This window comes from Phyllostomus hastatus, unplaced genomic scaffold (genome assembly GCF_019186645.2).
Source record: "Phyllostomus hastatus isolate PE091 unplaced genomic scaffold, TTU_PhHast_1.1 phas_scaffold_1674, whole genome shotgun sequence".
Taxonomy (NCBI): domain Eukaryota; kingdom Metazoa; phylum Chordata; class Mammalia; order Chiroptera; family Phyllostomidae; genus Phyllostomus; species Phyllostomus hastatus.
In genome coordinates this window covers 18,237,876-18,263,850 of record NW_025334011.1, presented here as the reverse complement: position 1 = coordinate 18,263,850, position 25,975 = coordinate 18,237,876, and the positions used below count along the sequence as shown (strand labels likewise).

General features: G+C 41.8%; 1 protein-coding gene across 1 annotated transcript in view; it reads right to left on the bottom strand.

Annotated features, from left to right (window-relative positions):
- The window catches only part of NEBL (nebulette), a 339,975-nt gene extending 322,530 nt beyond the window's left edge, over positions 1-17,445 (bottom strand). The window contains exons 1-2 of the mRNA XM_045857680.1: positions 17,051-17,445; positions 15,669-15,763 (exon numbers count right to left, since the gene is read on the bottom strand). Coding sequence (XP_045713636.1) covers positions 15,669-15,763; positions 17,051-17,119 — 164 coding nt within the window. The 5' untranslated portion in view covers positions 17,120-17,445. The remainder of the gene's footprint in view (positions 1-15,668; positions 15,764-17,050) is intronic.
- Positions 17,446-25,975: the final 8,530 nt, after the last annotated feature.

Sequence of the window (25,975 nt, the reverse complement as noted above, 5' to 3'; positions counted from 1 at the left end):
TGTACAGGGAGTGGCCAAAAATTAATTCAAGACAGGAACATCGACAGGGTTTGGAAAGCATTGAAAGTTAAGATCTGATTATGAGGATGAAAAAGGAGTGTGTTTGGGATTTGTTTTCAAAGTCAGAGGGCAAAACTGGAGGAGGAACGCTGTTTTCTCCAAAATGCACAGGAACTCAGTGGGTGGATGAGATTGCAATCCGGTAATAAATTTCACCTGGGAAAATAGGCGAACCAGGGAGCCTGTCTCCTGAGCAGAAACCAGGACCAACACAAGCCTTATCACAGGATCCACCTGAGCTGCGTGCGCGTACACATATTTATTTTAGGAGCCTGAGACCCACACATAAATGCCAAGGGGACAAAAGTCAGTCTACTCAACTGCCTCTTGAGACACAGACACAATTCCACTGCTCAATAAAATAATAAAAGAAGTTTTATGAAAGTGAAGCCATCTGAGAAATTAATGACTAAATTCTGAAATTGATATATAAATCCTAAATTGTTGAAATGTTGTGATTATAAATTTCCACAGCAGAGTCTCTCAGTTGGACTAGAAATGAGGTCACTCATGAGAGCTTTCCCCTCCTTTTAAAACAATGTGATAAGAACTGCATCATGTTCTATGAAATTTTAAACCGTATTTCTTCTTGCCTTTTCCATTTGAAACTGAAATTCATTTCCCTATAAATATTTTAATACCATTCTCCTATGAGCAGGAACAATCCATCAGGGAACAATTTCATAATTGTTTCACAAGCTTACAATGCATATAGTGTCACAAAGTAAACGTCCTCCGTGGAAGAGAAGAAGGTAATTATACTTTGAAAATAATAGTGAGGTCTTGATGATATATCTGTCAGGTGAAGAACCAGATACTGTGGCCAATGGGTACGTAATTCAAATGCAGATTAACCTAAGTGCCAGTGGGGGAGAGAGAGGAGGAACAGACTCACCATAGATTTTATTTATGAAAATTAATAGCATTGAATACCTTTTTAAAAAAAATCAAAGTTCACTGTATACCTCCCTTCTCTCTACCATCAAAAAATAAGGAAATTTTGCTTTGCTTGACTTTTATTAGTGAACCTGTTATGGGTTGAATCGTGTCCCCCTAAAAAAGGTATGTTGATGTACTAACATACCTGAGGACCCAGGTCCTCAGAATGTGACCCTCTGTGGAGAGAGGGTCTTTACAGAGAAAATCAAGGTAAAATTGGGGAGGGCCCTGATCCAATATGACTGCTGTCCTTATAAAAAGGGGCCAGTTTGGTCAAGAGAAACACACAAAGGGGAGACAGTGTGAAGAGAGACACAGGGGAAGATGGCCATCCGTAGGCCAAGGAGAGGGGCCTGGAGCACACCCCTGTCTCACAGCCCTCAGAAAAAAACAACCCAGCCGACACCCTGATTTCAGGCCTCTGGCCTCCAGAACAGTGAAACAATAAATGTCTATTGTTTAAGCCCCCAACCTGTGGTAGTCTGCACAGCAGGTCTAGCAAACTAGTACAAAAACTGTGTGTACTTTTTATTTTGAATACCCCATGAACCATCTCTATACTTATTATGCACAGGAGAATTATGCCAGGAATTGATGTCAAATTTATTAGGCTGTAATTTCTACAAACTGTCTCTTCTCCTTTCTAAAACTTGGAATATTTTCCCATCTCCAAAACTCTCAAAGCTCTCTTTTGCAGATAATTTCTCAAAGAGCATAATGAGTATAATACTTGGTATCAACTCTGTGCCAACTGTTTACATAGATTGCCTGACTTATTCCTTATAGTAACCAGAAGAGGGAGTAAGTATTATCATTATCATCAGCTGAGGCACAGCCTCCTCATTTTGCAGATGGGCAAACCGTTACTACATCACCATTTTACAGACAGGGGAACTGAGGCACAGCAAGGTGCAGTCATAACCCAGCTGAGTGCCTGAGTCCATTCTCTTCACTCCCCCACCACATCTTCTCTCCCTGTTAAAGGCCCTGGTTCCACAGTTTCAGCTCCAGGACCACACAGATAGGGGCTTTTCAGGTCCCTAAGATGTCACTTATCTGGACCTAGACATTTGAACTCCTTCATTTCCATGACAAATGGTTTGATGTCTTCTTACTATTGGTTCTCCTCAACTTTAATTTCTTAATAATGTTCATGGAGTTTTCTAGTTTTAAATATTTTCTTCTTGGTTGAAAGAATGAAAGCTAAATAGGAATTTAGTAACTCTACTTTTCTCCTTTGTCATCTTTTACTGTCATAGCATCTCCCCTAAGCCACCATTCATCTTTTCTCTCGTTTGTCTTCAGAATTTTTCACAAGTCACTACTTACATTAGCTGTTAGTTTTCCTGATCCTATTCTTAGTGTTTGCTGTGCATTCTTGATTTCTCAGTTGGCCATCTTTTATACTCTGCATTGTACTAATTGGAGCTTGAAAATCTCCAGGGAGTGTCCTATATTACTTTTTGTGTCTTGGTCTTTAAGAAGCATTCCCCCTTTTCTCTCAAACTGAAATAATTTACACATTATTAATCAGAACTTTGTCAAAGTCTTCTATGTCACGGAGGCACCTTTCTTTTTTTTCTTTTGCTTATTCACTAAACCTTTACTAAAGGCCAACTGTGAGCCAAGGACTGTTCTAGTCCCCAGGCATAAAAACTCAACATGGCTCCTGCCTCACAGAGTTTCTCACGACTGGGGCTCCCTGAACATGTGTGACTCCCTCTCTTCTCATATACTCTTTTATTATTAAATTTATTGGGGTGACATTAGTTAATAACATTATGTAGGTTTCAAGTGTACAATTCTATAATACATCACCTGTATATTATATTGTGTGTTGACCACTCAAAGTCTAGTCTCCTTCGTCACCATGTATTTGACCCCCTTTCTTCAACCTTCCCTCTCCCTCCCTTCTGATGACCACCATTGTGCTGTCTGTGACTATGAGTTTGTGTGTTGGTTTGGTTTGTTTTTGCTTTCTGTTTTATAACCCACTTCCTTCTTCTGTGTATCTACCCCCAACATTTGAAACATTTATTTTCTAGATATGTGCATCCCTATGTTTGTGTCAGCATTATTCATAGTAGGTAAGACATAGAAACAATCTAAGTGTCCTTGGATGGGTGACTGGATAAAGGAGATGTGGACATATATACAATGGAATACTACTCAGCCATAAGAAAGGATGAAATATACCGCCATTTGCGACAACATGAATGGACCTTGGGAATATCATGCTAAGCTAAATAAGCAAACAAATCAACTGGTACCCTGTTTTAAACTTTCAGCAGCTGCCTTATCGAAGCCTCCCTTTACCACTGCACCTTACCTCTGTGCCAGCGTGTAAACTCAGGAGACTCTTCAGTTATGTTTCCTGTTTGCACGCGCCCCTCCGTCTGCCCTCAGCAGTGCTGCTGCTGTTCCTCCCACATTCCATTCTCACCCAAATGGTCTCATCATTTTCTCACCTGCAAGTTGCCTTCTTTTTATACACGGATCCACCTATTACATGGCAAGCCCCTCTGCTGCCAAAATTTGGTTATCAACATGTCTCCACCACATATTGGCAGTATTTCTGGATCTTATGAACCTTTTTTAGTGTCTAGTGTCAGTACAGGTGGGTGAGATCATAAACATTCCTCTGTTGTTCTCTTCTGAGGATTACTTGATCCTTTTTCCATTCAGTACTGCTTTTATGTTACCACCTGTTTTCTCCTGCTAGGGAATTAATTTTTAAATCCTGAGAAGCAAACTCTTCTGATGCACCAGTATACACCAAAGAAAGATACTGGAGTTCAGAGGCTTGCTATCCAATAAAGAAACGCTGTATCCCATTCAGAATAAATGTTCTTTTAAAATCAATCTGCACATGTTTGTTCAGTATCTATTATATATACCCCTTACTGTATAAAGAAAAACAATATGTGTTTCTCTTGACATCTGTCAAACTACCACAATGCAGGCCAGTTCCTGGGCAGCTGCCCCTGCACCTGAACTTACAGGTGCTTTCCTAACTGCACAGCCCCTCAGGTACATGACAAAGACATGCAAAAATAAACCACTCCTGACTCCTAGCCAATTAAACCTGGTGTTACATAACTACCATTTAAAATACACACACACACACACACACACACACACACACACAGGCAAACCGTCTGTCTAAACGGGATTTTTCTTCTTCAGCAGCCTCTAATATGGTATTTCTATTCCTGACAGGAATAACCCTTAATTATTATATGCCTTAAGCATCCAGAAATTTTAAAAATAGAATTCCACTTAATTTTAAGAAAATCAGAGAACTATGTCAGTGGCAAAAGAAAAGACCTGGAGGGGAGAAGAGAGAGGGTAGTGGAGGGAGATGGGAGGGAACAGGGCAGGGGAGAAGCACAGACTCTGATGAGTTGGTTTTGAAGTTCTGGAAATCTGGGGGGAAAGATAATACATTGAACAAAGTAACCCAAGAAAACTAAATTCTTCCATAAGAGAATGCAAAGACTTCATTAATCCTTGAGATTTTGTTTGAGAAAATAAATAAAACACACTTATTTCCAGGGGGAAAAGTATGCGGCTATACAAGTAAATGTCTACATGGCATGATGTCGTAAACATAGGGTTTACTCCTAAGACTTTGACAAATGTCATTGTAACAAAGTGACTTTTACAAACTACCTATGTGGACCCCATTATCCTTGTCATCCTGTGTTCAGGAGCATGTCTGTGACCAATGATCTATCTATAAATCTCAGTGCCTCACCTAAACAGAGGAAGTGGTTCATGTGTATTATCCATCCAAGGATAGCCACCTCCAGTTAGGATCCCACACAGATCCTCGGGAAAAGAAAAGTGCATTCCTTCTTGTTGAGTCCTCTCTCAGCTAAGGATGCCTGAGGCATCAGCTGTATCACTCAGATAGCCAAAGGAGCTCACTGCAACCCCCACACAAAGCTAGTGGCAATGTGCTATATCCACATGACATTTCCTGAGTATACAGTACATGCTGGAGGACAAGAAGGCAATGGGGACCATTCCTAACCTCAAGGATGTAATTTGCTGCCCTAGCCAGGTAGCTCAGTTAGTTAAAGCATCATCCCAATAGCCCAAGGTTGCAGGTTCAATCTCTGGTCAGGGCACATAGAAAAATCAACCAACGAATGCATAAATAAGTGGAACAACAAATGGATGGGTTTTTTGTCTTTCTCTCCTCCTGCACCTTTCCTCTCTTTCTAAGATCAATAAAATAAATTTTTAAAGAATTTAATTTTCCAATAGGAAAGACTTGCTTATTTATAAAAGCCTAAGCTGGAGAGTTATATCCAGGATTCTTCCACAAATAAGTCCTCCCACCCACCTCCTGTGTGCAGGCAGCAAACTGGTTATATGTCTTACCCAACTTCCACTGATTGACCAAATGTATATGGTGGGTTTTAGATCATCATTCTTGTCATAATGGAATATGAAGATTTATGTCGACAGTTCCAACAGTACATGTGATGAGCACAGTGAGAAGAAAACCTGTTGTATAATAATGAATTTGACTAGCATTTGTCCCTGGTTCCTGGGACACACTCAAAATAGTTGGAATTTCCTGGGTAACTGGAAATACGTTTGTCATTCATGAGCCCTTAGTCCATCCTTGAGTTATGCTGACCAGATGGCTTAGGATGGGGCTGGCCATTCCAGAAATAACGTGAGTAGAGGGTTGGGGCTTTTAGTGGGGTGACATCCAGGGAAGGAATGGGAGAGGTGGGCTGGCTGGGAATTGTACAACCATATGGCCAATGAATCATCAGGCCTGTGTAATAAAATCCCAATAAAAACCCTGGCTGGGTGGCAGGGTTGGTTGGAGTATTGTCCCATACACCAGAGGGTAATGGGTTTGATTTTCGGGTTCAGTCCTGGGTTGGGGCATGTACAGAAGGCAACTGATCGATGCTTCTCACTCTCTCTCTCCTCCCTCTATAAAAATCAATGAACATATCCTCAGGTTAGGACTGAAAAACAAAAATTCTGGACACCAAAGCAGAGATTCCTGGTTGGTAAACACAGCAGCACACAGAGAGCGGCACATCCTGATTCCACAGGGCCAGGGCAGGGAAATGCAGTGTCCAGCGCCTTCCCAGACCTCACCCTACGTGTCTCCTCACTTGGCCAGTCTCAATTTGTATCCTTAATAATAAAACAATAATCTCAAATATGGTACTTCCCTGAGTTCTATGAGTTGTTCTAATTATCAAATCTTAGGAGGTGGTGGGAACCCCCAAATGTCTAACCAGTTGGTCAAAGTGTCTTTGGCCTGGGGACTCCTGAACTGTGGCTAGAATCTGAAGTGAGGGCGGACTTGTTGGGGATTATACCCTGAAGTTGTGGAGTTGACACTAAATCGGGGTTGTTAGAGTTAGATTGCAATGCAGCTTGACAACCCCCATTCTCAATTCCTTAAACACATGCCAGAAATAATCCCTTTAAGAAGCAAAGCTCTTGCAGCTGACTGGACCTCCCCAACCCCGACCCGCCTCCAACCCCAGGTTAAGAACTTTCATGGTCCAGCCTCAGCAGGAAACTGCCTCAATGGGGTAAACAAACTCAACTACAGCCCAAGGCAGGCTTTCCGATAAGTGATGTAATTGGGGTATAAAAACCACTATGGGCACACAAAGCAAGAGTGCAGTAATTGAGAGACTTAAAATAGCTTCACTAAGGCTGTCACAGCTGTGTGCCTTAAAGATGAAGGTAACTTTAAAAAGAGGGAAGGGCAGGAAGACAGACAAGCAGTATGAGTAAAGGATCAAATCACTGTGTGAAGTTTAACAGTAACAAAAATTATATCTAATTTTTACTAACTCCTTATTGTGTGCCTGAAACTATGCTATACTTACTTGAATGAATCCTTAATCTTATGAAGTAGAGTCTATTATTATGCCCATTTTATAGGTGAGGATTCTGAGACTTAGGTTCAGAAACTTGATGGAAGTGTCAAAGCTAGTGGTCCAGTGTGGCTGAAAAGAAGTATAAATGGAAATGGGCAGGGGAAGGTAGATTGTGAAAGGTCTTGGGTGGTCTGTCAGAAGCCTAACCATTTTTGTATAGGCAATGGTGAACCATCAGAGATTTCTGTTCAAGAGAGTAATATGACCAGAACCGTGGATACAAAAGATAACTGTGGTGGCAGGAAGAGCATTCAAAAAGAGAAAGATGAGAATAGGGAGACAACTTAGGGGACAATGGTCAGATCACTAGCCACATGTGATAAGAGAGGCTGAACAAAGGCAAGGACAGAGGAGATCAATACGTGGGGACAGGGATAAAGGGAAGGGAGATGCAGAAGATGACAGAGATGCATGAGGCTCTGGAGCCAGGATGGATGATGTGAAGAGTAGCCAGGAGAGGATGGTACCAACATCCAAACACCATCAATACTGTATACAAGGTCTGTCCAGCCATGTAATGTGAAAAATAGAGACATTTATTAAAGAAGATACAAGATACAAGAAACACTGTACATAGGACAATGACATCTCAGTCCCCTTTGAATTAGAACCTTGGACCTCACACAGTTCTCCCAGTTGCCATCAGCTGCCCCATTGTATTTTCCTTAATCTCATCAGCAGTGTGAAATCTCTTTCCTTTCAAAGGTGATTTTAGTTTTAGAAAAAGCCAGAAGTCACAAGGCAACAAATCTGCACTATAGGGGAGATGAGTCACCTGGGTGATTTGATGTTTCCCAAAAAAAACTCTGCAGAAGACATGATGCATGAGCAAGCATGTTTTTTGTGATCAAGCTGTCAATCACCAGTTGCCCATAGCTGTGGCCTTCTGAATCATCCAAATAGTTTGTATGGAGTAATGTTCAAACTTAATGCAAAATTAGACGCAGATTCATTGTTCTACTCACTTAGTCATTTTGAGTGCAACAGCCACACAGTACACATGCTCGCTTCATGTCATCTACCGCCCCCACTGACTAGTACAGTGAAGTTGCCATTGTTCACACACATGCATTCAAGTCCACTCTTCTCACTGTCAAGTTACATCGATGTTGTGCAAACCATTCTCACTATATTAACAATGGCTGGACTTTTTCTGGACAGACCTTGTATGTCTGAGTCTCTTCTATCTCCTTCTGTATTGATGTGTGCATTTCCTGTACTGTTCTTGATGCTCCTGCCTGAATTTGGTGGAGTTTACATCCTTAATCAACTAAGAAACAACGAAGTCATACTTAAAGACCAAATTCACTACTGGCAAGCAACCCTCAAACTCCACATCCCAGATCTCTAGCCACCCCATTTCTCCATGCTCTCTGTAGTCAACTTCCACCTGCCTCTGATGGATAATGAACATGGGGGGAGCTAATCAAGGATTTTTGTCTAAATGGCTTTTTAGGTGGCTGAGCTAAAGCAGAAGTATGACAAACCATGAGTCTACTTATTGATCCAACATTATTCAAAAGCACACAATTTGCACTAGTTTTCTTCTCGCTCCTCCTAGGATTCACTAGGAATGGGTAAACAGAGAATGTGGGAAAGAAACAGGAGTTGAACACAAAGTAACTCCCTGAAGGACTCCACTAAAACACACAGCTGACTGGAGAAAAAATTAACACTGGGTTTCCAGCACTGGAACTAACAATTCTTGCCTTTCAAACCTAGTCCTTCTCACCACTTCATGTCTGCTGGTTAGGCCTGGGCCCCATTTCTAGGTTTGACAAGAGATGCTGCAGAGCTGCTTTATTTATAAGCAGACCTTTAGAATCAATAATAATCCTTTTATTAAGTCCTTGGACTCTTCTGGGTACTCAGCTCATAAATATTATTCTGGATCCCACTAATCACCCTGCTATAAGGTTAAGTCTTATTAATAACCCTAACTATGAAAGTACAGAGAAAAACTGTCACTTCCTGTTCCTCTAGAGACAGAGCTTTGAGGAGGCCTGTAGCTCTGGAAAAAAGGGTGTCAGGTATGGGTATGTCTGCTTCCCCTCACTCCTGATATTTCCAAGAACCACCACCCTTTATAAAGCACTCATCTGAAAACGTTTAAAGAAGACATACCAAAATGCTCTTACACAAGCCCTTGGCACATAATCAATATCCCGTTAAGCACACACATCTATATCTTGCATTAACCTTGCATTTCACTGTGATGCGGGAGATATCTGCTGTGCTTCACCTCCAAACCTTTTCTAATCTGAATCATTCCACAATAGCTATGTCGTCATAAAGAGGGAAACTACACATTGAAGAAACCTCTTGTAAACATTTTCCAATGTGAGAGAACTCAGTCTGTGATTTGTAAATATGGTCTCCTACTACGACTTCAAGATAATAAAATTTATTAGATATCATCAATGATTCAGTAAATTAACTGATAATCAAATCATTTCACTTATATATACACTGCAACCTTTTTATTTTGTTCATAATGCCTCCATCCCTCACTTTCAACCACCCAATTTTAACAATACCAAAACTGTCATTATCCTCCCATATCAGGGGTATGTCAAGGAGCAAAGGTCTAATTCTTTTCTGTGCAGTATGTAACTAAAAAGTCAAGCCAGGTATATTATAACTGATACTAACTAAAAGTCCTACATACCACAATATGCTTCCATAGAAACTAAGTGTTACTTTTCTCCTCTCCTTAAAGGGGAAATATGAGATAACAACATTCAATTTATTATAAATATATAAAAAAGGGAACTAACATTTGTGTACCTAATAGGTGCCATTTGATGTGGTATATAATTATTTCCCCCATTTAATTTCTATAAAGTTCCTGTTAGGTAGAAATTATTATATTATCCTATTTCACAGATTACAATTAAACTTAGGAGAAAATAAATGAGTATCAATAAGCAACCTTTTAGAAAGATATATTTTGAAACTGAGCCTCAAAGCAAAGAGAGGAAGTGGGTCTCTGCCTCTTGACCCCTGGTTGTTCCGACTTTGTAAAGCCCGCCACCCTGCTCTCCAGGCAGCTCCTCTAGGTCACCCACCCTCTGTCCTCCTCCCCAGAAGGAACTAGGCCAGGGAGCATTCTGAACTGGGGGCCATGGCAGTGACCACACCCCAAGAGGCAGCTCAACCTCCACACTCACTGACGCAGCTCATGAATGCTAAGAGCAGGTTCTGGGGATGTGGGGTGAGCAAGACAGGTACCCTCAGAGCCACTTCAAACAACAAGGGGTACAGACAGGTAAACACATGGTTCTTGTGTAGGATGGTGAGGGCTCTGCTGGCTGAGCTGAGTCCTGAAGGACGACTGGATGTGGGGTAGGGTGTGGGTGGCACAGACCGTGGGAAAGCATTGGCTGTCTGCGTTCATGAACTGACTGCACACCCCTCTGCACTTATGTTAACTTTCAATGGGGCATTGGAACCTAACTAGTGTTTCTCAAGCTTTCTTAACCACATTTCCAGTGAAAATATTTTTTATATCATGATCCAGTACACCTTTACACACACAATTCAAAACAAGTTGCCAAAATAATACTTTTTTCACTATTCAAATGTACTCTGATATTTTCTCTTTCCCTCTCCCTCTCTCTCTGTTCTGCAAACAACCCTTGAATGGGTGGCAACCCACAGTGTAAAAAACATTGGTATATACCTTTCAATAGGTGTGACTATCCTTTCTCTCATATACTTCCTCTTCTCTCTTCCACCCTCTTTTCCCTTGAAAAAGTACCCCTGAGGAAGGAGAGCACTCCTGGTTCCCGAGAAGGCCTGCAGAGCGCCAGAAACTGGCCTGGAACCTTGGCACACACTGTCCTGCTGAGCCTCAACACAGCCTTTCGGCTTAAGTGTTACAATTCCCGTTTTACAAAAGAAGCTTAGTGATCAAGAGGCTTGCTCATAGGACACGATTCAAATCGTAGGACAGCATTCAAATCTAGTTCTGCATTGCTTCAAAACTCCAATTATACCATAGGGCTTCTTTCATGAGAAGTTCTTAAATAATTAAAGCTAACATAATAACAAGAATTTCCTCAGTCCCCTTGAGATAACTCAGGTCCTTGGAGTGTTATAAAACCAGGTTTGGGAGGCCTAAACAGAGACAAGAGAAATTCATAATAGAAAAGCTCTCAGGTTTACATTTAATTTCCTTAGTAACCCTTCACAAAGCACTAACGAGGAGTGACCAACAGAGACATGGTACATGAGGGCGTTGGCCTAGATAACCACCCTCAAGACAGGCTGGCTGAACCGTGCTGACCATTCGGGGTGGGGCAGCTCACAGTGAGGGCCTCTAGCTCAGCATCTTCCGAGCTGTCAGCAGTCAATCAATATTCACCAGACAGAACACTGACACAAGCAGAGCAAAAGTGAACACAATGCACAGCTCCCACTGTTTCATTTTTAAAGTCTTCCAAAATTAAAGTAAGTCAAACTACTTGGGGAAAGGGAATCTTCTTGGCAAGGAGGACTGCACATTTTTAGCACACACATCTGTGTTCTTTCAGTCCCATAAGTAAAGATACATTTATACAGATAACAGATACATTTAACAAGTATATTAAAGTGGGCAGGTCAGGACAAATTTTCAGGCCCCTCAAAAAAAAAGTCCACAAAAGTGGTAATTTGGAGAAATTATTGGCAAGGTCCTGCTAAACAACTGCATCATTAACTGGTCCCACCCTTGACCTAAAATAACTTGACCTTTGGTGACAGTACCTTAACTGGCCACTCATTGGCATTGTAATCTCTAAGTGGTTAATATTTCTCAGAAAACTTTAAGAACTGATGTGTTTTTTATAAACACATAATAAATGCAATTTTGACTTTCATGCATGATAAATTAAATAATTTATTTGACAAATGGCCTTGGGTGACAAATGGCATTCATTGTGTGGCTTGTTGGCTAGCAAAACGTTTACAGTTTAACTTGGCATGTAAATTCACTCACAAATGTGAGCTATGTTTTCTGTCAAATCATCTAGTGTTATTTTCTCAGCACCTCTTAGCCGAGTCCTCTTTTCTTTGCAAGTTCTACAATGAAAAAAATCCTGAGTATGCTGAAGAATCCACTGCCTGCTTAGGAAACATAAAGACTTACGAAAACATGGCACGTACTCAAGGAGACTTGTTTGTTTTAAATATTTTAATAGTGTGCACTGCTACACTGGGAACTAAATGTCTATTATGTCCCACATTACATCCAGTACACACTAGACTTTGATCATTCTATCAAAAGATCAAAATTTAAATATTATGCAAATTATATTTTATACATGTTCTCCTTTGCACAAAATCAAACGTTCTTCTCTAAACACATGAGAATATAAACAAGCAGCAAATTTAAACTGAACAGAATACTTATTATTTCATTCCATTAAAAAATGCCCTCAGGTATCAATTAAAATGAAAGTCTTTATGTTTTCTTAACATAATCCTAAATGTTTGCGCTTTTAAATTTTTAAGCATATTCTTAATATTTATTTTACAGGTTTTAAGTTAAATATATTATTTTCACAAGAAATGCTACATATGTCCTCTTCCTAAAAACTCTGAGAAGTTATATAAATCAACAGAAATGACAGCGGAAATTAGATAACTAACATTCAATATGCAATAACAAAGAAAGGTTGCCATTTTCATAACAACTAGATGTAAAGTATGAACCGTGATTGGGTTCTGGCTGGAGAAAACAGCTACAACAAGACATTCTTAAAACAATGAGAGAAATGTGAATATAAACAGAATGTTAGATATTATGATATTTTTGTTAATTTTCTCAGGTATGATAATGGCTCTGTGGTTCTTCTAAGAAAATACCCTTATTCTTAGTGCATGCACGATGAAATTTTTATGGATGAAATGCCTTGATGTATAAAGCCCACTTGATGCATGAAACTGACAAATGAGTCAACAATAATAAAAGTACTTGTACACATAAAAATATGAAGCAAATACCGCAAAACATTAATGAGAGTTGAATCTCAGAGGACAGTATATCGATGTTGATTGTATTATTCTTTCAACCATATTGTATACATGAAAATTTTTAAAATACAAAGTTGCAGGGGAAAGAATAATAGCCATTTTCATTTAAGCATGTATTTATATTGTATATATACTGATGCCTGGACCAAACTAGGTGCAGATAAAATACTGCTTTACTTGGCCATAGAATGTTTCATGTTTCAGTAGCACTATGTTTCAGAGAATCAATTTTCCACCATTGACCCAGAGAAATTATGGCAGCCCTCCTGGCCAAGACCACAGGGAACAGCTGACTGACACGGTCCGTCTGAATTAGAGCAGAGGCATCAGGATCCCCAGAGGGTAATCCACTCTGACCAGCAAGTCTGCATGACAACCTGCGCCCTTGGAAAGATGACCGTTGAGAACAAGCGCCTCGCAGCCAGACCTTCACAGCAGATAGAACCTACAACTTAGCCAGGTTCAGCTCTCTGAAGATCTCATATGACATGAAGTTAAAGCTAAATTAAACAAATTTAAACCATCAACTCTACTCATTCAGCCACAAACAATAAGTCCCAGTCTTCCCCTGTCTCTTTGCTCAATAAAGTAGACTCCTAGGTTCAATATTAAGCAGAAAATCTGAAATGCTACCAAAAATTCAAACAAAACCAAATAACAAAGTTTTGGAATTATATGAGAAATTCTAGAGAGTAAATTTGTAAGCATTTGATTTATAGATAACTGAAGTAGTAAAAATAAGACTTAGACTCTGAACCAGCACAGCTGGATGTTTCCTATCTACAAAAAAAAAAAAAGGTGTTTTTTTTGGCGGTCCAAATCCCAAGGGTTCTGGACACCAGCTCACTATTAGATCAGAGTGCAAACCAGCCATTCATGACTTGCTGAAGAATCTGATATTCTTTTTAATTGGACCAAACTGAAATTAAGCAGTAAGCACAGAATTTTCAAGAGGCCCAATGCAATCCAAGGCTCCACTTCAGTTGTACCTCTTTTTACTTTTCTTTCTTCATTTAATATTTATATTATATTATTATTAATTGCTGTTCTCTCCTTCTTTTCTGTCTCTCCTGTCTTTCCTCTTCCCTTCTCATTCCTCCAGGCCTACCAGGGCCACTCAGGCATTGTTATCACCAGGTTCAATTCCAGGCTGTGGAGCTATAAAGAATCCTGGCAAGGCCCATAAAGCCTGATCAAATCAGGCCAGGAGCTGGAATACATATAGGAAGAATGGTTCACTTTTCCTTTAATCGAAGAACCATTATCCTGTTTATGGGTTGTTGGGGCCCTTTCCCTTCTAGTTACTGCTGCTTGCCTTTGATCTTTAACCAATCATTTATACCTCTCTTTAAGAGAAGCAGGAGACCACGACATTGAAATCTCACTTTGCTCACATTATCCCAGCAAGAGGCATGGTATAGGACAATGGAAAACATCAGTGACTTTGGGGAATATCTGTAGACTTCACTTATGCAAGAAAGTCCTAAATTCTGCTCCATGTCCCAATTTTATGATTGTTTCAAAGTTTCTAGTCTATATGTAAACACTAAACTATGACTGAAAGGAAACACAAAGAGATTTTTTTTAAGTTCTTCACCAGAGCGGTGTGAGTGCATTACATTCGTTGAACAAAAATTTACTGTCTATTATAACACACTCCCATGAGTGAAGCATGAATTAACCACGGGCCCTCCATTTCCAGGAGACCTGAATGAACCTGCTTCAAAAACTCTAGGGAGAATGAATCGCTGACAACAATATTCCAGCCAAAAGATAAGGCAGCTCCTCTGCCTCCTCCAGACCTATAGGCCCCACAGGGAACAGGGAGGAAGGTTCAACAATCAGAGCCAAGGGCCCAGGGCTGAAAACAGTCTGGGTGGGTGGATGCTCACAGCAGTGGAGAAACACATGCCTGAGGGCAGCAGGGTAGCCATTTGGAAGCACTAGCCAATCTTTAACCATTTGCAGACACTCAAAGTGATCTGAGCCACTTCTTGAGGCTTATCCTCTTGTTGCTTCAATTTCTTTATCTGTAAATTCGTATAACAGTCAAAGGGTCTGTAGAGATTAAGTGAGCCAGTATGCATAAAGAGCTTACAACAAGGCCTAGTACTTGGTAAGCACTGTATAAATGCTAGCTAATTGCTACTATTATAGGCTAAACATATACCTACAGAAAAGCCTGCAAAGAAAGCTTACCTTCTTTAATCCCCACCAGCAGGAAATACCCATGTCTTAATTCTTTGGTTCCCTGTTTAAGCTCCAGGATCTATGGAGTGGTCTCAGCTATAGTCAAGTGAGCGAGACTCCTTTCTGCAGCAGCTAGGTTCAGATATAAAATTGCAGTAGGGTAACATTATATGATTAAAAATGGAAATTGGCATGTGATTAAAATGAAAATCTACCTGACATGCACTTCAGAGCCCACACATTCGCAGTGTGTAAGTTCTGCAGCTTCTAACAGATGTCCCCAACTCCGAAATGCTGTGAACCTCAAAAATTAACCTTCTGGCTGAAGATACAAATTATCCTACACATTAGAAAGACAAATGCAATGACCTTCAACCAAGTACAGAGACCCAGAGTATGTGGCATAAGCAGGTAATTGGCCACCGCCACACCTGGGTGACACAGTGAGTCGATTCTTCATAACAGGCAGATCCACGCACTTTTGTGCACTGATGTGGTGCCACACACCTGGCACACCATTTTGACGGTACTTACGCATTGCAATAGGGCTTCTTTTCATAGCCTTTGTAGTTGTTCATGTTGAGAGCCATCTTGCAGACTTCACAATGGAAACATCCTTTATGCCAATACTGAAAGAAATTGTTTTTAATTGTAGTACAATGCCAATTCATTCCAGGATAGGTACAGAAAAAAGACTTTTTTAACGCATTACAGTCCCCGCCTGTATTTGAAAATACTACAACAAAATGATGGTAGGTAACAGTGGATTTGTTTGTCTACTTTCATTTAAGTAAATAAAGCAGGCAGCTATTAAAATTGAGTTCTAAATGAATCCCCACCACATGTAGGTATTCAGATGGAAGAGCTGCCACGGCTCTGTCCATGTTGCACTTCTGTGAGCAGCCAGAATGGAATTCTGAGCTTGGTTATTGGAGAAATGGAGCCTGTGAAGCGGCTTTAAAAGGAAAACGAGTCCAGTTCCTAGTGCCTAAACACCGTGTTTATAGGATCTCAAATAATGGGACTCTACAGGAAGTCAGGCAACCCTCGGAAGCAGGAGGCAAGAGGCAGCCTCGGCCCCCGCATCTCTGTTCAGTTTCCACTACATTGCGAGAGAAGTGGACTCTGCCTGGAACCACTGTCAGAATGACAGCGTGCTCTCGGGAGGCATTTTTGACACCACACGCAGATTTCACAGGGACCGCCTCCGGCTGGTTTCAATTGTCAGGCACTCAGGAGAGCGCGGGGTTTGTCTCCCAGGCTGCTCAACTCCATCCACGCCTGGGGAGGGCCTGGAGCAGGGCTGCGGAGGCCCGGCTGGGGCCACTTCCTCTGGAATTCCCCAACGCGGGGGATTAGCCCCGGTGAGTCCTGCCCGCCGCGGAGCCAGGGCTCTCCGGGGGGATTATTCTTAGCACTGCGGCAGCGGCCGCCCCTGACATATTAATTACTATTTGCCTCTCCACCTCGCAGCCGGCAGGGGAGGCGCTGCGCAGGGGAGCAGTCCGGGTGGGGGCAGGTCCTCTGGACAGCGGGCACTGGGAAGTGAGAAACAGAAGTGGAGGGGGATGGGGCGCGGCTCGCCTATCGGCCCCTGGGTGCCCAACTAGGCTGCTGCGCCCTGGGCCGCGCTCAGCGATGCGCACTCCGCAGCAGCTCTGCCCGAGGCCGGCGCAGCCCCGCACCCCCTGCCGCCCGCACCCCGACAAAAGCCTATTCCGGTTCCAACAACACCATCGCCAAACGTGCTCTCTGACACTCCCGCGGGCGTTTTCCTTCGCGTGCCCACACCCGGGGCCAAGACCACACAAACACCCAGTCCCACTCTTCTCCTTCCGTCCCAGGTGCCAAAACTTCTCTGAACAGGTGCAGCCCAGTGCCGGCAGGTCCCGGCCGGCCTGGCGCCCCTCGCTCACCTTATCAAGGCAGTTGACTTTCTCTGTGGGATACACGACTTTTCCGCAGCGGGCGCACTGGGGGTTCATGGTCGCGGTTCCCGAGGGCAGCAGCGGGGCGGCAACAGCTGGGGGCTCCGAGGAGCCGCTGTGACATCCCCCGGCGAGCCCCGCACCGCCTCGGGGCCGGCAGGAGAGTGGTGGACAGCCGGCGCCCGGGTCTGGAGTGGTCGCCGGGCCAGGGGCAAGCCGGCAGTGCTGTGAACGCCGAGGGCGACGGGGGCGCGGGTGGGTGCGCGGCGGGGCCTGGCTCCTGGGGGTGGCCTCGCTCTCGGGCTCCCGCTCCGCTCCGGCTCGGGCTGCGCGCCGCTTGCTCTGCGCCGCTCGCACTCCAGGTACCGGTGACTCACACTTACACTCGTGCCCGCCCCTCGCTCGCACTAGCTCCCCCGCCTCGCCGCAGCCGCCGCCGCGCAGGCCAAACCCACCGGCGCACCCCTACCCAAGTGGCAGGGAACGAGCACGTCGGGCACCGGCTAGGGAGGACGAATCCGGGGAGGAGTAGGGCACAGCCCCAGAGAGTCCGCAGACACTGCGGGCTGCGACTGCCAGACCTGGGAGCGCGCCGGGTGCCGCAGCCGGGGGCGGCCAGGTGGGCGGTGGCGGGGAGGGGAGCGGTGGGGAATGGAGGAATGAGGGGCCTCCAACACTCCCGTTCCCCGTTCTTCCCCATCTTTTCTGCCCCGGCCGGGTCACCCCCTCTCCCAGGCTGATGTGCCTGGTAACCAAAGGGCGCAGGGGTGCGCTGCCCTTATCCTCTAGCCCTGGGGACGCGGGCAGAGGCGCCCCAACGCCCTCGCATCGCCCAGTCCTGGACGGAGGCTGCCCGGGGCTGCGCAGGGAGTGATAGGGGCCCGGAGCCCGGAGACCCGCGGGGAGCCCGACTCCTGTCGCCGTGGCGCCGCTGGTGGTACCGCACCCGCTTCCAGGGCTTCTGCTGAGAGAAAGCGACCCCCCCCCCAAGCGCCTGCGTACAGTCCTTGGGCCAGGATGGGAAAGAGCCTTTTCTCCCTGGCACCCAACCCTTGCCTGCATTTTTTTGTATCCCTTCTTGGAGAACGACTGGTCATTTTAGGCCAGAATCAAGCCTTTCCTGATTAATAAACGGTCATCGTTCATTTTGCTCTGTGTGTGTGTGTGTACACGCACGCGCGCGCACTGTATATTTTTGCAATTAACCACAGGATCGACGAAGAGTTCTTCACCTGCATCAAGGCAAGCAATTACAAACTCCTGGTCCTAACTACAAGGGCCAAAAACTCGAACTGAAAACTGAAGGTAGGATGGAACCAAACAGAATGGGCATCGGTTTTTAGTTTCAAAACATCTCAGGTTATTTATTGGACTTGCTTTATAAAAGACCAAGAAATGGACTAGACTGCCTGCATTAAAAACCCAACTCTGCCATTTATTGTGCCAACACTTAGTCTCTCTGTGCCTCAATTTTCTGGCCTACAAAATGGGAATAACAGCGCTACAAAACATCTCCTACCCTCCTACTGTGAGGATTGAATGAGTCAGCGGTTCTGAAGTGTTTCTCAATCTGCCTGGCACCTGCTACCAGATAGGCTGATCATAGGTTACAACAAATAAACACATTCCATTGCTAGCACACATGCTAAGACTCAGTAATATCACATAGCAACTACTGTGACAAATATTTCTGTCATTTTTTTTTAAATCATAGCTGAGGCCTTTCATGAAAAAAGAAAATTGTTGATTTCTGGGCTTCTTAGACAGGCTGCATGCACTGGAGTATCATTCATAATGAGGCTGTGCTGTTTGACTTTTCAAAAGAGATAATTTCTTAAAAGGGATTCACCAATGCAACAACCACTCAGTGCTCTGCTCACAAGATCACCTCAAAAGCAAATAAAACAATAATTTGCTGTCACAGAGGATCAGTTGTCATTTAAAAACACCTCAGAGCTGTTTAGAAATTGACCTCAGAATATGGATAAACCTGAAGGACTTCATTCTGTGAAATAAACCAGACACAGAAAGACAAATACTACATAGTATCACTTAGATGTCACTCAAAGAAAAAAAATGGTTGAACACATGAAAACAATAAAAAAGAGGTTGGCAGGGGCAGGGAAGTGGGGAAATAGGTAAAGGTAGGTAAAAAGGTATAGACTTTCAGGTTTTTAATTTTTTTAATATTTAATTTATTTTTTAGAGGGCAGGGGAGGGAGAAAGAGAGGGAGAGGAAACAGCAATCAGCTGCTTCTCACACTGCCTCTCACAGGTACCTACCCACCCACAACCTGACCTGCAATGCAGGTATCTGCCCTGACCTGGAATTGAACCAGTGACCTTTAGCTTTGCAGGACGATGTCCAACTAACTGAACCACACCAGCCAAGGCCAAACTTTCAGTTTTAAGATGAATAAAATCTGAGGATCTAATAAGCCTTAGATTCTAAGGTGTAACATGGTGACTACAGTTGATAACACTGTATCATATCATTGAAATTTGCTGAGAGTAAAACTTAAATGTTCTCACCGACCCCCCAAAAATAGGCAAGGTGATGGATGGGGGTAATCCTTTCACACTATATGTGTATCAAATCATCATGTTGTATACTCTAAATATCTTACAATTTTATTTGTCAATTAAACCTCAATAAAGTTGGGGAGGAGAACCTACATTGGATATTTATTGGGTTGGCCAAAAAGTCTCTTTCCTTTCAGTGGCTCTAGTAGCACTTAGCTGTCCTTAACTTCAATCATAACAATTTTATTAGATTGTATTGTGACAGCTGTCATAGCAGCGAGCATTTAAAAAGAACTTATCAAAACTAGTTACTTTTTGTGCAGCCATTTTAATACTGAAGATGGAAGAAAATAAACAACATTTTGCCATATTATGCTTTATTATTTCAAGAAAAGTAAAAACATAACTGAAACACAAAATAAAGATTTGTGCTGTGTATAGAGAAGGTGCTATGACTGATCAAAGGTGTCAAAAGAGATTTGCAAAGTTTTTTGGTACTATTGACATTTTGGCCATATAATTCTTTGCTGTGGGACTGTCTTATGCATTTGAAGATGTTTAGCAGCACCCCTGGCCTCTACCTTCTAGAAGCCAATAGTGAGAGATAACCTATGTACTTGAAATATCCCTCCTAATCAATAAAGTTATTGGTGGAAATGAAAAAAAATGTCTTTTATTTTATGGAAAAAAAAACAGACTTTTTGGCCAACACAATATTTAAAAAGAAAATAAATGCCTGAGGAAAAAAATATATTTTTTTAAAGATTTTATTTATTTAGAGAGGGAAGGGAGAGAGATAGAGAGAGAGAAACATCAATGTGTGGTTGCTGGGGGTTATGGCCTGCAACCCAGGCATGTACCCTGGCTGGGAATCGAACCTGGGACACTGGAAAAAAATATTTATATGGTCACCTGAAAGACTGTTAAGTTTTTTTAGCATTTAGATGTTCATAACTGTAGATGATAAAAATCCCATTCTCTTTTTTAAATGGTAAGCAAAAATTCTGAGGAAGAGTGATGGTTAATTTATCAGATCTTTTAAGTGTAAATTGTATAATTTCTTAGCCAATCAGCATCTATCACAATGCCTGACATATAGTAGATACTAATTAAATGTTTGCTGAAAGAGTAAAATGAATGATTATATTAAAATTGGAATTAACTGTGATGTTTTATTCTCTCAAAAATAAACAATGAAGGAAATAAACAATAAATGCTCAGAGTTACATTTTCATCTCATATCCATTTTTCTTACTATTTTCATTTTCTGCATTAAGCCAGCTTCTAAGTTTCTTAGTGACATTTCACTGATGTAAGAAGAATTTTAATGCCATCTGTCTTAAAAGGACTTCCTTATTTCAAAATTCAAAGTACTATAAACAGAGAATTGGCAGAAACCTGTCATCTGGCCCAGCCTTCCTCCTTCAAGCAGATGAATGATTCAATTATCCACTAGGGAGACCTTTGCCCCTTTCATGTCTCTTTCACTTGACTAGTCAAGAAATCGTTCCTTATGGAAACCATACCCCAATATCTTCACTTTAATTAAATCCTTTTCTGCTGGCTTGAACATCCACAGACATAAAGAATAACTTACCATCATGACCCTCGTGAAAACATTTACATAGTTACAAATTTAAATTTTTTCTTTAGCTAAAATTCCCAAATCTGTTCACTTTTACCTCTGGGGCTTATTTACATAGAACCTTTTAAAGACCTTCAAAGCACTTTTGTTATTTAAGCTACACAAATTGAACTCCAAATTAAAAGCTCTAAAAAGTGATTAATATTACAAAAGGCCAAATAGTGGCTTTGACAAACATTGGGCTCACACTGTGATGGACTATATTATTGGCTCACAATTTTTTGTTCCACCCTGGGCAACATTTCCTATAGGCGGATTGTATTTCCCGACACAGTGACTCTGAGCTTGATAATGTGACTTCCTTTAGCCAATGGAATTCAAGTGGACAGGACAGATGTCCTATCAGAACAGAATTTTAAGGGACTTACATAGTTTGCCTTTGTCCTCTCATCCCCTTAAGCTCTGGCACCCATCCCTAAGAAGAAGAACATATCTCAGGGAGTGGCTGCTTTGTTGACTTCTGTCCAGGAATTCAAAGACCTGTCTAGCCAGTACAACCTGAGTTCAGTAAGATCAGCCATGCCCAGCAGAGCCACAGCAAGCCCACAACCCATACATAATGGGAGTAGGAAATCTTTGTTTCTGTAAACCACTGAGATTGGGGGAGGGGGTTGTTTATTACTGCAGCAAAAGCTGACTAATACACCAATGATGATAATTGAAGAGAAATGCTTTCTACCTCATCAGCAACAAAAACTGATGGATTTACATACAAGGTTCAGTATGGGTGGGGTTTGTTTTTCTTTTATGAAAAGGCATGCTGTTAGAAGTGTAGTGGCCAACAAAGCATAGCTCTTATTATTAATGAACTATTCATTCTCTCATTATGCAAAGTTTTATTATGTGCTTTCTATTGGTCAGACATTGTGCAAAATTGTGTTTCACCATGGAGGAAAGTTTTCCCAGGCAACAAGCTTGACAGGTGAAACTAAAAAAAAAGGGTAGATTTTAGTTCACAGTTTTGATAGCTGCATATGAGCCTTAGTCTAATGAGACATTTCTCCAAAGATCTTACACACTTTTAGAGAAATTATCTCATTTACCATTACAATACTGCTATAAGTCACTGATAAATGTAAAATTAAAACATTAAGGGGCATTCAAGACTCAGAAGCTATTCTAAAAACTATTACTTTCATTCATCCATTCAGTACACAATTATTGGTAGGCAGGATGTTAGGCACAAGGGATGCAATGGGGATTAAGGCATGATCTCTGCTTATAATAAAATCTAGCACAACAGATAAGTAAGCAAAGGATTACAATACAATATGATAAATGCTCTAAAAAGCTCTGCTCCTGACACTATGGGAGAACAGAAGAACTTTTAACTCAGCTAGGAAATCAGGAAAGGCTACCCTAAAAATCAACCAGATTCCTCCCTTTCTACCTAACAAACCCTGTTCAATTACCCAATCCTGTTGACTTTATCTCCAAAAGAAGATCCTGAGTCTGTCTCCACACTCTCTGCCACTACTTTAGCTTAGCAACTTATCATGACTTCCTTGTATTGCTCCGTAACAATCCCCTAAGAAGTCTTTCCAGCCTACAAGACCTGGAAAGAGGTAGGGCTTCACTCTCATGGGCCTGTCTTGGAGATGTGGCAGATAAGAAACCCCTATCTTTGGGCTAGGACCCTCCCCCCACCACACACACTCACAAGCACAATATTATTTCTCAATATAAAAATTAATTCACATAAAGCATCAAAGATAGTGCCTAGCACAGGGGTGTCAAACTCATTTTCACCAGAAGCCACATCAGCTTTGTTGTTGCCTTCAAAGGGCCAAATATGATTTTAGGACTGTATAATGTAACTACTCCTGAACAGTTAAGTGAGAGCTCAGCGCTGCCGCTGGGTAGAAACAAGGTGCCAGGCCAGATAAAACAAGGTGGAGGGCTGGATTTGGCCCACAGGCCTTGTGTTTGCCACCTGCGGCCTAGCATTTAGTAAGAACTTAGTAAAAAATGTGTTTAGTAATTGAATGACTAGAGTAAAGAATAAATAAAATTGAACTAATTCAATTGATATATTTTCATGCAAATTAAATGGAAAGTGACACGTATGAAGATAGTTATTAGTACCTTTTTCATGTATTTCAAGACTGCTTTCTGAATCATCTGCCAAACTTGATGAATATCCAGCTATAAAAATAAAACTTGAATTAAAAATAATTTGCTTAACATACTCATGAGAAAAAAGTTATACATCACTAGGATTATAATTTGCCTTTAATATGCTATGAACTGAATCATGTAATCCAAAAATTCATGTGTTAAAGTCCTAATCCTCAATGTGATGGTGTTTAGAGATAATTAGGTTTAGGTAAGGGAAGAGAGTGAAGCCCTCATGATGGGATCAGTGTCCTTTTAAAAAGAGTTTTAAAGAGACATCTGAGAGGTTTTGGGCTTTCTCTCCCTCTCTCCCTCTCTCTCTCTTTTTCCCTCTCTTTCCCTCACTTTCCCTCTTTCCCTTTCTCTCTGCCACATGAGGACAGAACAAGAAGGCAGCCATTTGCATTCCGGGAAGACAGTACTCATCACACTGAGACATGCTAACATTCTGATGTCAGAAGCAAATTATAGCCTCCAGAACTGTGAGAAAATAAATTTGCATTGTTTAAGCCACCCAACCTATGGTATTTTATGACAGCTCAAGCTAACTAATATACTACCTCACCCTGACTTACAGTCAATTAAGAACTAGATCAAATTCTGGGGTTAGGATGGGGAGGGGAGTGTGAGGAGGTGGTTAAAGGTACAAACTTCCAACTATAAAATAAGTGAGACATGAGGATGTAATGCACAGCAAGGTGACTATAGTCAGTAACACTGTATTGCAGCCCTGGCCAGCATGGGTCAGTTGGTTGGAGCATCATCCTGTTAAGGAAAGTTCACTGGTTTGATTCCCAGTCAGGGCACATGCCCAGGTTGCAGGCTTGATCCCGGTTGAGGTGAGAGCAAGAGCAGCCAGTGGGTGTTTCTCTCTCACATCAACGTGTCTCTCTCTCTTTCTCCCTTCCCTCTCTCTCAAATGAGAATAAAATAAACCTCTAAAAATAATATTATATTACATATTTGAAAGTTGCTAAGAGAGTAAGTCTGAAAGTTTCTCATCACACACAAAAAATTCTGTAACTATGTATCATGACAGATATTAAGAAGTTAATTAAGAACACATCAAGGAAAATGTTATTCTTGCCCAATAAAAATAATTAAAAAGATAATTTTTTTTAAATTCCTTGTAGTAAATGCTTCCAGTTTTTACATCAAACCTCTGACTCGTTAATTAGTATCAGTTTTGAGTTTCAAAGGAAAGTAGATTTCTAACTTGCTTGGCAAGAATTGCAATTATGTTCAGTGACAAATTAAAGGATCGTCTTCCTCCTAATATACACAGAAGCAAATAAAAGTTTAATCATGTTAAAAAGTAATAAAGAACAAACTGACAGCGACCACAGGGGAGGGAGGAGGAGGATAATGAGGGGTGGAGAAGGAGAAGGGGCAAGCAAAGGAGCAAGGACTCGTGGGTACAGACACCCGGGTGCCTGTGGGAGTGGGGTGAATGGGGCAGGGGAGAGCAATGGAGGGAAAAGTGGGAAACTGTAACTAAACAATAATAAATAAAAAAAGATTTTTAAAAGATGAATTATATAAACTATAATAATTATATAATTTATAATAATTATATAATTTTAAAAAAAGTAATATCAGATTATGTGGTTCAGGAGCAACTGAATAAGATCATTTTAGGTGTTAAAAAAATGTAGGGTTTGAGTACATTTGTAAATTCTCTGTGGACCTAACAGAGAGTCAGGAATATACCTACCTCTGAAAGCTATTTTAGGGGGAAAAAGACATTAACTCTAAAAATTATGCAAAACTAAGGTAGTGTTTATTAGACTGGTTACAGGAAACAGAGACTCACTCAAGTTCTCTCAATGAAAGGAGACTCATAGTAACATTCCCCATATACAGGAACACAGGAAAAGTTGAATAACCTGGCTTCTAAAGAGAAGGAATCTCTAAAGGCACAAGAAAAAAAAATCAGATCTATAATAGAATCAATCCAAAGATCTTCACTTTAGCAATCTGTTGCTCTTTAAATCCATATGTAGCGATCCTCACCCCCAGTGTAAGGGTGTTAGGAGGTAGAGCCTTTGTGAGGTGATTATTAGGTCATGAGGTGGAGCACTCATGAATGGGATGAGTATCCTTATAAGAGAGGCCCCGCGGAGCTCCCTCACTCCTGCCACTGCATGATGACACAGTGAGAAGGTGCCCTGGATGAACATGAAAGCAGTCCCTCACCAGACACTGAATCTGCTGGCACCTTCATCTTGGACTTCCCAGCCTCCAGAACTGTGAGATATAAATTTCTGTTGTTACAGGCTGCCCCATTCATGGTATTTCAGTTATAGCAACCCAATTGGACTAACACACTCCTCACTAGAATAATTCAACTGATCTCTACATGTCTGCTCCTCTCTGTCAGAACCAGCTCGCTTATTGTCTCCCTCATCTGCTTATCTTACATGCTTTCCACACATAGGTCTCCCTGTTCACAGATTCTGCTTATTCATGTCTTTCTTATAAATTTCACTGGGCCTGTTCACACATGTCCCCTACTGCTTCTCTTAGCATTTTTTCACCCTGAGTTTCCATGGATAACAGCCTTATTTTTTCCCTATTTCCGGGTCAGAAAAAAACATGCTGATCAGCCCAGCTCCCCTTTTTATACCTGG